The sequence below is a fragment of the Protomyctophum parallelum genome (genome assembly GCF_964188405.1).
Source record: "Protomyctophum parallelum genome assembly, chromosome: 21".
Taxonomy (NCBI): Eukaryota; Metazoa; Chordata; class Actinopteri; order Myctophiformes; family Myctophidae; genus Protomyctophum; species Protomyctophum parallelum.
In genome coordinates this window covers 18,676,051-18,692,472 of record NC_139713.1, presented here as the reverse complement: position 1 = coordinate 18,692,472, position 16,422 = coordinate 18,676,051, and the positions used below count along the sequence as shown (strand labels likewise).

At 43.3% G+C, this 16,422-nt stretch overlaps 1 protein-coding gene across 1 annotated transcript; it reads left to right on the top strand.

Annotated features, from left to right (window-relative positions):
• The first annotated feature begins 1,364 nt into the window (after window positions 1–1,364).
• pigo (phosphatidylinositol glycan anchor biosynthesis, class O) lies at window positions 1,365–15,243 on the top strand. The gene is made up of 11 exons (XM_083793433.1): window positions 1,365–1,539; window positions 2,018–2,496; window positions 3,632–3,775; window positions 4,569–4,692; window positions 5,316–5,475; window positions 7,430–7,612; window positions 8,255–9,848; window positions 10,460–10,663; window positions 11,965–12,146; window positions 13,159–13,229; window positions 13,809–15,243. Exons 2-11 carry the CDS (start codon window positions 2,019–2,021, stop codon window positions 13,936–13,938), a joined length of 3,270 nt encoding a protein of 1,089 aa, XP_083649559.1. The 5' UTR covers window positions 1,365–1,539; window position 2,018; the 3' UTR covers window positions 13,939–15,243.
• Window positions 15,244–16,422: the final 1,179 nt, after the last annotated feature.

Genomic DNA, 16,422 nt, shown 5'->3' with positions numbered 1-16,422 from the left:
GATGATTTAATTATATTGGCCGATGACACGGTCATCAATATTGGCTTAATTGATGTAATTGATAGACAATAAGTATTTTTTGGGGGGTGAACTAGCCTACTCCTTTAATGGGTACACTATCCCGATTGGCTGAAATTGGCAACCCACCTGAAAATGTAATTTTGCGACTGCAGGTCGCATTTACTATTAAAACGTACATTACCTGTCAGTTAGTTAGTCACACATGACATCATCAGGGATGGAGATCCCTGATGTCCTCAATATTAGCCAGCAACTCTACATCTGACCTCAAAACTCAGCTTAGTCTCCCTTTATGGAGCTGATCTGTTCTGACATTCCATAATGATCCTTCCGCATCCATCCTTGCTCTTCGATGTCTCCCTTTTTTGACTGATAGTCTGATACCTGTCCATTTAAACTCTAGACGGGCCTGCCCCAAAGTCATTAGTGCAGCCGCGCCCGTTCTCAAAAGACCCTGAAAATGAATCATCATATCCTACACTCAAGACACTGCCCCCGCTGCCACCCTTAGATCTCCATATATGGAGCTGACCTGTTCTGACATTCCATATGTTGATCTGACCTCATCAAACCCTGTACACTCAAGACACGCTCCATATGGCCAGTACAGAATTAATTCCATGTTGATCTGACCCCCCACGCCAAAGCGCCAGCGCTCGCCCAGCAGTCTGCTGTCACTCAGGTGGAAGCGTGCACGTGACCTCGACCTTTAGAGCGAGGTCACTTCTCGCCCTCAGGCGTCTTACTGGTCTATTTACTAAAAATCACACCTGTGTGAACCGAGTGGTGCAATTCCCCCCTCTCTCTCTCTCTCCCTCTCCCTCTCTCTCTCTCTCTCTCTCTCTCTCAGCACTACCCCTCTCTCTGTTTCTGGCACCCCCTACTGGTATTAATAAATGCACGCACGCAGCATTACCCCGTGTTCCAATTTCACACATGCACACACCACTCGTGCTCTTGTTGACTGATACACACGGACATTCCTGGTTGTAGGAGTGGTTGCACCACTCAAAAAGCTGGAGAGGCCCCTGGCCCCTTGTTACTTATGCTACCATCAGAATAAATGGGCTATACAGCTTAAACCTTTTAACTTTTCTCACAAAATCACCTGTAGCCTATATTTTATACTACCCCAACTGTACAGTCAGTGTGTACACAACAGTTATAGCCTACGGTATATGTTTGAGTGAAACACATTTTGTCAGTTGTCGCTTTAAGAAATGGTTGTCATGGTTACAGCCATTGAGGACAGTGGCCAACTGCGCATGTCAGTCAGAAGAAGAGGAAGTTTGCGCTACAACGAAAAGTGTCCGCCAGGAGCTTCCTTTGAGCTCCATGGCCGTTCCAGTTCCATCTGTCAGCCGCTGTCTAACCACTGTGCTAGAGTCCCAATGAAGGTTAGAGGGCTGCGGCTGCGTTCTCTGTTTACCTGAGGCACCTGTCTCACAGCGCCGTGTTGTGAACACACGCATCCACGCCTCGCCCCGGTCGAAAGAGGACAAAACCGGCAGCTGCAAGGTCAGTAACATGCGGGAGCAGCTAGTGCTGTGGCTAACGAAGACAACTCATATCTCCCTGGCGGGATGCTAGCTGTCACTTCTTGTTAAGTCCTCATTGATGTATAGTATTTTGTGGTTGTATTACAGTGGTCATAAGAAATAACCGGCATAGTCGTTCAAAGCTCCAACCGCGCTGGCTGCTGTTGCTTCTTTGCTGTTTAGCACAACTGCCAGTTGTGCGCGGTGCGCCTTCACTCCATTCGGGTAAATTAAAGTAACAAAGCCGGCTTTATGCTCAGAACTCACGCACCGTTGTCGCGCACCGAAAAGAGCTGATATACAAACCCACAACACGCTTTGAAGATGGGCTATTTTCGGTGTGCAACAAGCCCTTTGGTGTTCACTAAAACCATGTGATGTTTTAAAGCCGGTGTCGAATAAGTGCAGCCTTGTATGCAACCTTGGTGTAACTGTAACACACTGCATTCCTATTCTAGGATGAAGAGGCTCATAATCCTATACCCGCTGCTGTGGATGTGTGCAGTGTTCTATGTTGGCATCTACTTGTTTGTGGGTGGATTTCTGCTGGTCAGGCTGGAGGTGAACAGGACCAGCACCTGTGAGGACGTGCTGCTCCCAGCAGGAGAACAGGGAGACTTCTGTCCCGCCAAGCCCCGCTTCCGCAGGGCCGTGCTGCTCATCATCGACGCGCTGAAATTCGACTTTGCTCGCTTTGACCAGGCCAACACAGCGCCACGACCCTACGAGAACAAGCTACCAGTGTTTGAGGAGACAGTCTCATCGAGGCCCTCCCACAGCCGCCTGTACCCCTTCCGCGCTGACCCCCCCACCACCACCATGCAGAGGATCAAGGGCTTCACCACAGGTTCACTGCCCACCTTCATCGATGTCGGGAATAACTTTGCCTCCAGCGCCATCCTGGAGGACAACCTCATCCACCAGCTTGGACAACTGGGTGAGCAGCAGCGGCCTTCTTAACACAAGTTTACAAACCGATCGTCACGGCCGACACCCCACTTCCACAGGATTCCTTACACACACATACACCACACATGTCTGGGAATGTCTGGATTTGGAAGGGAAAAGATAATGTGATATTGAAATGTCTTGGGAAAGTTTCGTAATAGATCAAGAAGAATAGAAAAGTCACACCCGTGTGAAGTGAGGGGCGCTCTTATCATCATCATCATACAGCACATTCCGTGCTCATACGGACAGACATACACACAAAGCTGTGCATAGGAGGGGCTAGCACCCCTCAAGAGTGTTTGTGTGTGTGTGGGGGTGTATAGTGTTGCAAGTATAGTAGGTCGTTATAGAAATAAACTAGATTCAGCTGGGAGCTCAGTGTATAAGTGACAACCAATGAATGAGACGGAAACAGAGAACATAAAATGGGGGGCCCTTAATGAGTCATTGGGAAATCACAGTTCCAGTGGTTCTGAGCATGTTAGCAGATGCATTTGAAAACATTTACACATAACCAACCAAACCATTGACAATAAACCTATCCATATGACTCCTAACTCACCACTGAGTAGAAGTAGTATGATCAGCAACACAGGAGTAGGCGTTTGATCATCAAACACAGCAGCATGCTGCCAACAAACATTCAAGCACAGGGGGGAGTGGAGTAGGAAGTGACATCACTTTTATACTGATCACATGATTGACAGATTACCATGTTTGGTACCTGGTTTATAATAGCAATACACATGTTATGTCCCTGTAGAACCAGAGAGAGCTGCTGTCATTTCACTTGTTGTGATATTTACTGTAGTGAAGATAAGAATAATTTTCAGATAGTCCTACAGCATATAAAGGTCATACATATTACATACATATTGCCCAGCCACAGGATACATCATATTGAACCCCTACTATACCAGTTCTTGTTGAGTTGAGGTCTGGAATTCTATGGAAAATATTCTATTTAGGTCGTCTGTATTGCATCAGGAAATGTACTAGGGGGAAAAGTGTGGTATCTTAAATGGAATTTAATGACTGTGTGCAGGAAATCTGTATCCATCCAGTCACTCTTTATCTCTGGTAACGTGACTTTCTTCAACTGACATACTATACATCTGTAGGAAAACGGGTGGTGTTCATGGGTGATGATACTTGGGAAAGTCTTTTCCCCAAGAAGTTCTACCGCTCTCTGCCCTTCCCCTCTTTCAACGTCAAGGATTTGCACACGGTGGACAACGGAATTCTCCAGCATCTCTATTCAACAGGTATCAATTCAACACAGCCTGGTAGCAGTGTTTACACAAGCTCGGATAACGTGTTGCTTTGTTATTTTCTTTAGTTAAAATAAGTGTTAAATAGCTCTAAATTCCCATAGTAAGCAATACTAAGCATGGATATAGAGGGTTTGTTCAGTAACGCGGGTCTCCCCAGCTCCTTTGTAAACAGAAAATACATTTTCAGATAGTGTACCAAATCATCCTAACAGGAACTCTACTCACACAGAATACATGATAAACAAATGTAATTGCAAGTGATGAAACAAATTGACTCAGCAGACAAAATTGGAATTAGAACACTGTAAAATTGTCTCCTGATTTGATGAAATTTGATTTGAAATGTGATTTGATTTGATGAAATTTGACGCACATGAAAATGTATTTTCTGTTTTCTGAAAGAGCTGGAGAGATTTTCTTTATTCCCTTTGACACTCTGAGTCAAACCCACCCTGTTTTCCTCCAACCTACAAACCAGCAGCTTTATAAATAAGCACTAACCCTAGCTCTGGTCCATAGCCCTAATGCCCTTTGCTGCCGTTGCATTAAGGCTCTGCTACTCTTTCCTTCTGGGATTGTTTTCCCACAACTTTTAGTTACTCCACTGTACCCTGGATATTGGCGAGAGAATAATCTCATAGATGAAGTGTGTGTGTGTGTGTGTGTGTGTGTGTGTGTGTGTGTGTGTGTGTGTTTTTAACTGCAGCACATCAAATCATATTTGGTTTGGTTGCTTTAACTTGTGTCTCTCCCTCTCAAACGCGTCTCTCTATGGTGGGTGCAGTGGTGGGTGATGACTGGGATGTCCTGGTTGCTCATTTCCTTGGAGTGGATCACTGCGGCCACAGGTTTGGTCCCGACCACCCTGCCATGGCTGACAAACTCACCCAGATGGATGGAGTCGTCAGGTCAGGACAGTACTGTACTTTCACAAGCGAGCATTCACAATAGGGCTGAGTGATGAAAAACATAAACCAGAGTGTAACCACATTAACCCTGACCGACGTACCTATTTTGGGGCATGTCATTTTCCCCCCGAAAAAAGTCAACATTTTCAAAATATATATATAAATATAAGTATATGGCAGATACACAGTATAAGTTCGCAATCGCAACACACCATGATACAACAAGTTGTGAGCTTGACTGTTTCGGTTATTCATTGTACGACGAAGCATATACAGTACTTGAGTGGTTACATCGCTGTTGACCAATTAACCCATTTTGCGGCGGGAACCCCTTATGCTTTAGCTATTGAAAAATAGCAGATCTACAAGCTCGTAGCGCGCCATATGAGTTTGGAGATCTGCTATTTTTTGAAAAATCAAAGAACGACTGACATAGAAACATAGCTTTATCAGAAAACTGTCAGGATGTAGAAGACATTTTTTTAATCTGATCTCAGGTCAAAATGGGTTAAAAAATATATTTGCACATCCCCATCATCATGGACATTGTTGATGTTGAAGTCTGATTTATGGTTGTAATTCTTTATTATTTCACCCTGCTCCGCCTCCTCTCTCTCGTCCAGGTCAGTGATGGAACGCCTGCAGAACGACACCCTCCTGGTGGTGATGGGAGACCATGGGATGACGGACACGGGAGACCACGGTGGGGAGAGCCAGAAGGAGACCGACGCCGCTCTCTTCCTCTACAGTCCCTCGCCTCTCTTTTCAGGGCCCCCTTCCAAGGTCTGTTTGCTTTTTTTCCCCCTCAATACTAGTTGAGATGAAGAAAATGCCAGCACTCATTATATGTCCTTTTTACATGATTTTATTTACCTCTGAGACTGAAAACGTACGCGTTTCAGCCTGTCTGGCCTTCCTCAGCGTTTGTGACAAGACAACAGGAAGTGTGGTATTTATGGATGAGTATGAGATACAATCAACAGTAATTGAACACAGGTGTTTGTTTGTTTGAACCTGGAGTGCTGCGGGTTGTCTGCTACAGTAGTACTTCTCTCCCCCTCAATACTAAACCGTTCCGCTTGGCGCTGAGCTGATGTTACAGGCACAATTTACACCAGACAGGTATTTGGCTCAAGATGATCACAGAAGCCCAAGCTGTGCCCTCCCCTATATGTTATAGCAATAGACCGCAAGGGTTCAAAGACTGGGTTACAGCCATAGACTGTAAAAAAAAATATGGACAAAGCGTTCTCCGGGTGTGATATGGACGTAAAATGAAGGCTGTCAGTCCTTTTTGTAAATTGTAAATCGCCATCTTTCTAGATCCGTTTGGGCCCAGCTGAGCCATTGGCTGGCCCAGACAACGAGGCGAGACTTCCCCCCTTCTTCTTCGTTGGTTTTTATTTTGACTCGAGTGGGTGGGGGATCCCGTTCATAGACTGTAACGATATGGTAATTTTTTTAATAAATGGGACCATAATTTTCCAAAAAGAATATTATGACATTAGAAATGAGACTTTAAACTAGTGACTGGAAGCAGAAAGTATTCATGACCATGTTTATTAAGGTAATACAGTCTAGGTGAAGTTGGGCCCAAATACATGGATCTCTATGGAGCTATGGGGTTTTTTGAGCCCAATGACAGCGCCACAACAGGCCATTATATGAATTTTCAGGAAATCCCGATTTCCTTAGTGGCTTCACAAAATATCTGTCTGACTGCCCCCCTGGTTACAGCCTGTCTCTGCCCATTTGAAAAATACCAGGGCTTGCAAGTTCAATGTACTTGTCTACTTCCACTTGGTGGCCATAAACATTGAAATTTTTACCCACCTAGATCATGATACTATCTCAAAATAGGGTCTGGGGAAACTATGGGGCATCAGCACTGCAGCAGAAATACACATTTCAACCAAAGGAGGGCGATATAACTGCATTATTACTCCCCGAATGAGGCTCTTAGCCATTTCATCAGCAATGTCGACTACGGTACTTTTATTGTATTGATCGATTTCATCCTTTAGAAGGGTACAACACGTGTTTGTCTTTTATTATGATGTGATTAATGCTAGAATCACACATGCAATAAATGTTTAGGACTTAAAACCCTGATGTCACTGCAGCTCTGGGGACAGCACTGTAAATTCCCTTTTATGTTCTCTATATTTTGCAATTTCAGTACATCTGTTCGCTTCTTTTTCCCCACAAAAAATAGTCCAGCTTTAAATCAGACGTATAAAGTTTTATCTACAAATATTTAATATTAATGCTGCTGAAGAATTGTTCTGATTCTGTGGTATGCACTTCTGTAGTAAGAGTGCATACCAGAACAATAATAGACACAGAACAAGAACAAGAATAGTCCTTCCTGCTCTTTGCCTGGCTTTGAATTTTTCATCCCTCTCCTGCCTTTCCTCTTTCTGTTACTAGCACTATCAGGGAAAATAATAATACAAACGAATATATAAATTCATTTTGACTGAATCTCATTAATGAATAGTAGCTCACCACAGTCTGATCAAATAATATCCAGTATAATGGCCCCCCTATACCATGCGGTGTTGATTACTGTGTCCGAGTATAATATGCATGCAATCACAATTGTAGTGTTTACATTAAAGTGTAATCAACAGAATAGAATGTGATCAGTATGAGTTTACTTAGTTTGCGCACAAGGTACTAGTACTGCAAGAAATGGAGAGCTCAAGAATTCTCTCTCTCTTCTCTCTCATTATAGAGTGAGCCACAAGTGGTCCCACAGACGGACTTGGTTCCTACCTTGGCTCTGCAGCTGGGAGTGCCCATACCGTACAGCAGTGTGGGCCAAGTCCTGTTGCCTCTTTTCCCTCCTCATAGCCAAATGAAAGGTGCACTTGAGGGTCTCAGTCAAGTGGAGGCACTGTGGATCAACGTCAAACAGGTAACTTAACTTTTGTTGAACGTCATCATAAATACATTTAATAATGTGTATTGTTGAACATTAGACAATTAGTCTGTCAGAAAGCTGCACTGTCACATGGAATAGCTAGAACTAGTATTAAAGCATTTTGGGGAGTAAAGGCTGTGCAATTAATCAAAAGTAATATAGAAAAATCTGCATTTTACGTTTCACAGTTAAGTTAAGTAATTGTGATGCTGGGCAATGAACTCAAACATTTTGGTATCCAGGTCATTATAGACCAAATATATCGCACTGATAGTGATAAATAACCCTATATAAGCTAAATTAACAAATAATTGATGAAGAAAATGATCTAAATATATTTGTACACATTTTTATTTTATTCTTTTTGTTTTTGTACCATCATAATAATAATCAATAATCATGATTGACAATCAGAATAATTGGGCTTAACATTTGAGCCATAATTGTGCAGCCCTATGGGGAGTCAGACGTAATATGTTATTACATTTTGCGTGTCAGTATTTGTCACCACACATACTTTACTACATTATATCGTCATTAATATGAATGTGTAACGTTTCATGTATGTGCAAAGTTATTTGGCTTTGAAAAGAGTTGAATCGTTTTCTGACGATTTAACTGTCTTTGTTTGTGAAGGTCAATCGTTTTCTGGAGACCTATTCCAGCATGGCCAAAGACATCCCACCAGAAAGCCTCTCTAAACTGCAGGAGCAGTTCTCACACGTCTCCACCGAGTACCTCACCGCCGTAAAGAACGGCCTGTCCCCTTCTCCAGAACTCGTCGTTTCCCTGCAGTCCTACCTCACCTCTGTCAGAGAAACCTGCCGGGCCACGTGGGCCCGCTTCAACCCGCTCAAGATGGCTGCAGGCTTAGCCATTCTGCTGTTTGCCTGCATGCTATGTTTCATCCTCTCCGAGCTATCCTGGCTGCTGGTCAGGGAAAGCAGTCTGCTGAAAGCCCCTGTCGTGGCAGCGCTGTCGATTGGGTTTTGCGTGGCTGCCGGTCAGCTGTTTGCCCGGGGCTACGTCGAGGTGGCATGGTGCCTGGCAGCCGCTGCTATCGTCTCCGAACTTCTGGTTCTCTGGCGCGTTCGTCGGGTCAAAGCATCCACCGCCCTTGGCAATGGGGCCAAAGCCCCAAAGCGGGCAGGCTGGCTGAGCCTGCATCGCCTCGCCACTCCGGCTCTCTTGGTGCTACTCCTGCGTGGCGCTTCTCTGCTGTCAGATAGCTATGTGATAGCTGAAGGGCGCGTGGTCACTTTCCTGATCTTTTCCCTGGCGCTGTATGTTCCAATCCATCTCAACTGGGACGGACTGTTACTGCCAGCCAACCATGACCCCCAGAAGCCTGTCGGTCTCCTGCCCGCCCCAGCCCTTTCCCCTTCGGCTATAAGGAAGGAGAGCTGCACCCTCCTGGCCTGCCTGGGGCTCCTGGTGGGCAGTCTCTACCTCTCCCTCTCGTTCCACAGCTGCCGGGAGGAGCAGGGCTCGTGCCAGCCTTCCCCATTCCTCTCTCCCCTCTCCCGGTTGCAGAACAGCCAGCTGAAGAATCTCCACTACATTCTTTCTCTGGCCTCGATAGGCCTGTGGACGTACCTGCTGAGACGCTGGCTACGTCACTATGGCAACCTCAACTCCTCGGGCGGGGCGGTGTTCACAGCCCGCTGGATCCTGCCACTGGTGTCCGTCTGCCTGGGGCTCAACTGGGCCGTCGGCGCCACTCCGGAGGACAGTTTCAGGAGCATGGCCGAGCTCCTCGGCGTGGCCCAGGTGGCGCTTCCCAGAACCATCTTCTCCCTCCTGGGTCTCGGGATGCTGTTGCTGTGGCTGGACCCCATCACCGTGTTTCTAAAAACTAGGGCCTCGGCACCGGCCAGGGGTTCGAACATGCCCCCACCCCGCTACCGGGCGAGTACCGGCATCAGCACGCAGGCGGAGCTGCACCACCTCATCCCCCAGATCTACCAGCGCATGCGCCGCTCCCTGGACGACGACGAACCGGGCGAGGGAGCCGAGGCGGACGGCAAGCCTGCCGTGGAGGCCTACGGACTGGGCACGGTTTACTCAGCGCCGCAACTGTTGTTCTGTGGCCTGTTGGGTATGGGTCTACTAATGCTGCACGCAGAGGGCATGGCTCTGTCTTTTCTCCTGCTGCTACTGGAGATGGGCGCCCTCCTACACATCCATGCCTCCTCTACCACCCTCAGTAGTCTGCATGGTACGCACTATGGTAAGAGTTCCAATGATTTTAGATTTACTTTTTTTTTCTTAAAAATAGAACTTTATTGTAATGATATTTATGGCTTACAGTATGTGCCAATGTTTGTTCTGACTCTCACAAACGTGCCCATGTCTTTCATATATACTGTAGACTTCTGATCAACACAGAATATTATTTGATCCTGAACAAGCGGAAACTGATTTTATTAATATAATACTTATATATATATATTATATACTTATAATACTTTTAGGTTTTTATCACTAATAATGCATGCAATTGTTGCTTTTATTTATTTTTATTTTACATGGTAAATATTGACTTTGAAAATAATAAAATGTGGAAAACCTTTAACCAGTACTAAATTTGATGGATGAACTTTATTTTGTAAATGGGAACTGTTTTTTACTGCTGTTTCGGTGCTGTAGTGCCGAAATGATTTCGGCTCGTCAGAAATTTTCAGTAGCACCGAAGAGCCGACTTTAGGACGGCTCTAAAATTAGAGTATGAATTGGCCCTAAGACGTATTATACTGGTATACCAGCTGCCTTTCTTTTTTTCTTTTACTGGTTGTTAGTTGTTACTTGAATGTCTGCCATTTGTCTTTTTCTCCTCTGCAGGCGGTTTTAATGTACCCTGGACTCCAGTGGTGCTGTGGTCCCTGGCCGCCACACAGTTCTTCCATGCCACAGGTCACCTGCCCACCTTCCCCTCCATCCAGTGGGGAGCTGCCTTTGTGGGCTTTCCTGGTGGACACACGGGCACCATACTGCCGGCCTCACTGGTCACCCTCAACACCTTCTCGTCGCATATCCTGTTTGCAGGTAGTTACTTATTAATGCGTTTTTTGATTGAAATATTTACTAACAGTTTGCAGAATTAGAGTACATTTCAAGCACAAACTCAATACAAAGACTGTTAACTTTGAGAGGACGACCCAATTAAGCATTACAATAGGGTCCACCATGTTCAATTCATCAAAACAATTAGAGACGTACAAATAGACACTTCTATATAGTCAAAGAACAGAACAGGAATTCATCATAAAGGAAGCAAAAATGGAAAAGAAACGTATACAGTGAGGGGAAAAGGGGGGGGATTAAGATTTTACGGGGGTCAATTTTGAATTACAGCCGTCCCTATGTGCCTTTTGAGAGCGGTTTTGAAGGAGTCAAGGGATTCACATGTCTTAATGAATGTTGGTAGGGCGTTCCACATTTTGGTGGCATAGCGTTGCATAGTGCTGCTAGAGGTGGTGCCTCAGTCTTGCTTTATCTGTACTTAAAAAGGTTAGAAAATTATGGAGATCTCAAAGAAATGTCATAGTTAAATTATCTCAAGAGGATTAAAATAAAAATAGGATTCAATGGGTGGGATATTGCACTAAGACTGCCAGATTTTAAGGTTGATTTCCTCTGGAGCCACCTAAACTAAAGATGTCTGAACTATTAGCACTGTAAGGCACTTTGGCTGAAAGCATTGGGCAAATGGCTAAGTATGGCTGGGCAATAACGTCAATCAATATCACGATTATTGAATTTTGTGTGAAAATGGCAGATCTGCAATGCAGTATAATACAGTTTAATCTATTCGTATTTTCTTTGCTTCATTTCATTGATAAAGACATTTTAAGTATATAAAAGTAAATAAGTAAATAAAAGTATATCTGCTTCTCTATTAATCTACATGAGAGTTGGTTTGAGGTTCTACATTTTGGTTTCGATATAATTGTAGTTAATTGCCCAGCCCTACTAAGTTAGTATTGCTTTTAATTCTTATCTTTTGAGTCTTCCTAATAAAGTCATTCTCTTTTTTATGTCCTCTCCCCTTGGCCCCCACACACACATGTAAAGCGTCTTTGAGTATTTACTAAAAAGAATAGTATATAGTGCTTTTCTAAGTATGCCGTTTGTGGTGGCAGGTTGGTCTAGTAGTGGCTAGAGACACTGGCCCGTAAACTGAGAGGTCACAAGGTTGTTGCTGATAGCTAGTGAGTGTCAAATGTCATGTGTCCTATTGATGTCCTTGAGGTAGACACTGAAATATTGCCTTTTAAGAATGTCACTCAAGACTCCAGTATCTGCAAAATATCTAAATATAACTTTCCGTGTGGTTTTTTCCTTAGTCGGGTGTCCATTGCTCCTGTTCTGGCCACTGGTGTGTGAGGTGCGGGGCAACAGGAGAGTGGGAGGGGAGGACTGTGGAGAGGATGCTGTGATGGAGATGAGACTGAGAGAGAACCCACAGCAGTTCAGCTCTGCCCTTCTGCAACTTTCAACACGCTACCTCTTCATTCATGGAACACAGGTAAATAAAATAATATCTAATCTTTAGCCACTCATAGGTAAGTTACACACACCCATACCATCGCACAGTCGCACACACATGTCACAATGGATAAGCCACATGATCAAGGCTGGCTGCTTGTGTGCATGCATGTCCTACACCCTATTTGGCCAAATGGAAATAGAGAGCTTTATAAATACTTTAATAAAACTTTTTATTGACCTTTATTTATTCAGGGGAGCCCATTGTGAGCATGCTCTCTTTTTCAAAGGGGCTGGGGGTTACTTGCATGTATTATCGATTAGACACGTTTTAACGTCTTAATGAGTTGCACTGGGCAATTCTGGTTGTATTGTTTGTGTCCACCAAAACATTTATTTTGTTTTATATTTTTCATGAGGCCAGCGTATGTTTTTAATTGTTAACAATGCGATCGCCATTTATTTACACTATGCTACAAACACCAGCAGCGTGACAATGCATTGTCTGAGCATCTATTCTGTGCTGAGCCATGTTAGAACGTCAATGTCTCATTGGCCACTGCAGTTCGTTGGAGCCAACTGTAGCGCATTGTTAGGAGGAAGTCAAGCAGAAGTGCAGAAGGCTATGAGATGGTTGGTTTGGTTTGTGTTTCAGCTGAAGAAATTGCTTTGCCCTCAAGCGCTAGAGAATCTTGCGTTTTCAGTCGGGGGGGGGGGGGGGGGGGATGCTTTAGTGGATGGCTAGACACAGCCTTAATTCTGTGTTCATTTCTAGCCAGAAATGTGTTTAGTCTACTTTTCAGGGGACATATTCTGACAGAATTACAGACAAACCCATGACTTGGACTTTGACCACAGCATGAAAAAGATACAACTATCACAATATTGATAGACACAAAATTAAAGTTAATCATGTGCAACTTAAAATTACTGTATCTGATAAGGCTAACTGAATATCAATGCTACCAATTTTTCATGTTTCATGCAAAAACACAATTTGGATTTTTAAGCAAGGGAACACTTTTAACTCCAGATCCCTCATCTCTTCTCAGGTCTTTGCATCAGTGTGTGCAGCTGCTATCCTCAGGAGACACCTAATGGTCTGGAAGGTTTTCGCACCCAAGTAAGTGCTTGAATACAATTCCCAGCTATCATAAATGGACTGACAGGAAAGGCTTTTGAGTATATGATTATTTGTGTGGTACACTAACGGCTAACCACCCACACCCACTGCTTGTCTCTGAATGCACATGAGGGAAGCATGTCTAGTAATTGGATATTGTAAGTCATACTGGAGGGCGTATTATGTCTGCTTATCTGTTGAAAAGTGGCACAGAACTCTGTTAAATAAGCCATGCATGCTACTCTTTTAGCATTTAGTCCTGTAAGCCTAAGTTACCTTGCAAAGTCAAGTACCAGGGTCCGTCGCACCAGCTGTTTCTAATTTCAAACTAAGCCTATTGTGTGTATTCTAAATGAACATATCATTAAAATGATATGTAAAACTAAATTACTTCTTACATAGAGCTTAGTTGTTACTACAGTCAATAGCAGTTCTAGGAATGTGCTTGCTGGAAGGTTCAATTCCCTGCATCGGCAGAATGTTGCTGTAAGAACACCCGCTTTGCTAAAACACCCATCACAATCTAGAATCATTGCGTCTACTCACATTTTGAGCTCTCTCCCGTCCTCTCTTCCTCAGGTTGATGTTTGAGGCCTCAGGCTTCCTGGTCACCAGCGTGTTTCTCCTCATCGGCATCACTCTGGTAATGAGGGTAGATGTAGCCGTTAGTGGCTGGTTCAAAAGACTCATCCCTGACGCGTCCAGGTAGCAATGACATCACTTATGCTTCACCTCCGCCACAGCACCCACCCTGTGCCATATTTGGGAGAAGCCTTTACATGAAGATGGCCAGGTGGAAGCTGGTATGAAGTCATGCATATTCTTTTTACACACAAATGGAGAATCATATTTATTGACTATCATAAGGACTCGTCACATGAGGTTGTTTCATACGTCCCCCGGGGCTGTATTGAGTACACTTACACTGACCTCAAGGCCTTTATCTTTTTTGTATGTTGGACTCACTGAACTCTGACCCCCTGGACTGGTTGAAGATGAATTAAAACCATTTAAGGGATTTTATATACTGTAAGTTAGTTTCTTTCATTGGGTTTTTGCTTGTGAATGGGGTTAAAGAAGGCTTATACTGTATACGTTGCCCGCAGTGGAATGTGATTATTTCAGAGGGAGCTGGTTTGAAAATTATTGAATGTTTCTCCTCTGCCTTTTTTAAAACAAGGAATGGATGCATTCAGATTCTGTGAGCCGCACAATGTCTCAGTTGAAGATACTAAGGGAGAGAGATAAGACCTTAATTGATCCCGTGGGGAAAAAAGTCGCCACAGTATCCGCCCGGTTTATCTTCAGAATAATGAGATCATTATCTTTCAGTCTGTTTAAAAGATCACAATTTGCAAAGGGCAAAAAATGTAATATGAAATTTGAAATATATGAAATATTAAAGTTTTGAAAGTAAGGTACACTTTACAAAATAGTTTAAGATGGCTTGGATATTGATGTACTACACGTGGGTCTTGTTCCAACTTTGTGTTTAGAAGCTCAGAATGATCTAAATTTAAAGGACGCTCTTTATTTCAGAAATTGACACATACATAGCCACACTTGTGCATATTTAATACTTGTGCAGGTCATTATTTTACAAAGGAAGCAACATAGCATATCTGGGCAAAACCAACAAACAAATGCAATCCAGGTGTGCACTACTGAACCATAGTATGATCAAGTTGTGACACTGTGTCTCACAAGGCTCAAACCATCCACATGCATTATTGCATGTCTGTCACTGTCATCCATGTGTGGACTGGTGGAAATTATATATAAAAATGTAAATGTTTTGTATTTTTCAGCCATTCAAATCAGTGGTCTGATAACTGCCAACTCCTACAGTGTTACACGGCTGTTTTATGCAGTTCTCAGAATGTCTATGATGTCCTTGGCCTTTTCTTCTTGACATTTTGATTCCTAATTCTAATACTGATTTATATAACCAATTTTAACTTTTTCCCAAATTCATTCTCTCTCTCTCTCTCTCTCTCTCTCTCTCTCTGCGATAGGTGCCTAGCTTTAATGTAACCACTTTCAGACTGGCGTCCCTATTTGGGCAAAAAGTTTCTAAATTGTGTATTTGCTATTGCTAAAACCATCGTACGACGAATTGTAAAGGCAAATGCCTTTTTTTTGTGTTTATGATGTCATAATGTTGACGGGGGTCATACCAATACAGCGACCTCTAGAAACGGTGCGAGTCAGTCAGATAATTTATTCCTGTGGGAGATATGAGTCCATTTCTGGGGGAACATGGCGTTACTGTAGTTCATATTAAGCTCATTAGCATATGCATGAGACTGAAGGGATGATGAGCTCCGGTTGAATTAGCCAAAATGCAATAGAGCTACTGGGTCAGGCTTGTATGTGAGTGATGGGTGAATGGTATGGTGGTAGCACTGGTGGGTACTGGATATTGCCTTGCTTGTATGGAAGATTGATTCTGCTGGCACTTTTTTTTTAAGTTTAATATATAAATGATTAAATTAAATTGATTTTACATCCTGTGAATCTAATAAAACATTTTGTACATGACACTTTGGGTTGTGAAACTTTTATTTTATTTGTCACTCGAGGGTAAATTGATATGAATGAATGAGCTAGTGGTCGAGGAATTAGTGCAAAGAAAAACACATCAATGTGCTACAAACTAACGAATGACCAATTGACTAGAGACGGCAAACCTTCCATCTAAGTTACATAAAGTGTGTAAACCCCTGCTTCTTAATATGAAAAGTTGCACATCCTGTATTATTGGATGTCTCTATGCACACTAAAGCATTAAATCAGGTGAACCAAACTGTTTAGGCTTTTGCAATTAGAGCTCTGACACTGGAATGCCCTAACCGATGAGATGAGGCTTGCCGAGTCTGTGCCTGGTTTTAAGTCCCTTAAAATCAAATATACAGTATGTCTGAAATTTCTTTATTAGGAACAATCCCTTGAAATGAACAATCTCGTTTTCAAGGGGGTCAGCAATTTACGAAACACACATACATAAAGACAATATTTCTTTTTACAGACAATTCAACCAGACAAAACAATACATAAGAAAACAAAACAACAGTACACATGGACATAACACATGGATCATTGCATCATGGATCTGTTATGATGATTAGTGAAAACATGAACAGGTCTCGAGATGAGGACACTAGGACAGCACAGTTTTAAACAATTGGAAAGA

Coding starts and splice junctions, on each gene's coding strand:
- pigo (XM_083793433.1), top strand. CDS start 2,019: ATGAAGAGGCTCATAATCCTATACCCGCTGCTGTGGATGTGTGCAGTG. Junction 5,476..7,429: donor TTTCAGGGCCCCCTTCCAAG/GTCTGTTTGCTT, acceptor CTCTCATTATAG/AGTGAGCCACAAGTGGTCCC. Junction 7,613..8,254: donor TGTGGATCAACGTCAAACAG/GTAACTTAACTT, acceptor TTGTTTGTGAAG/GTCAATCGTTTTCTGGAGAC.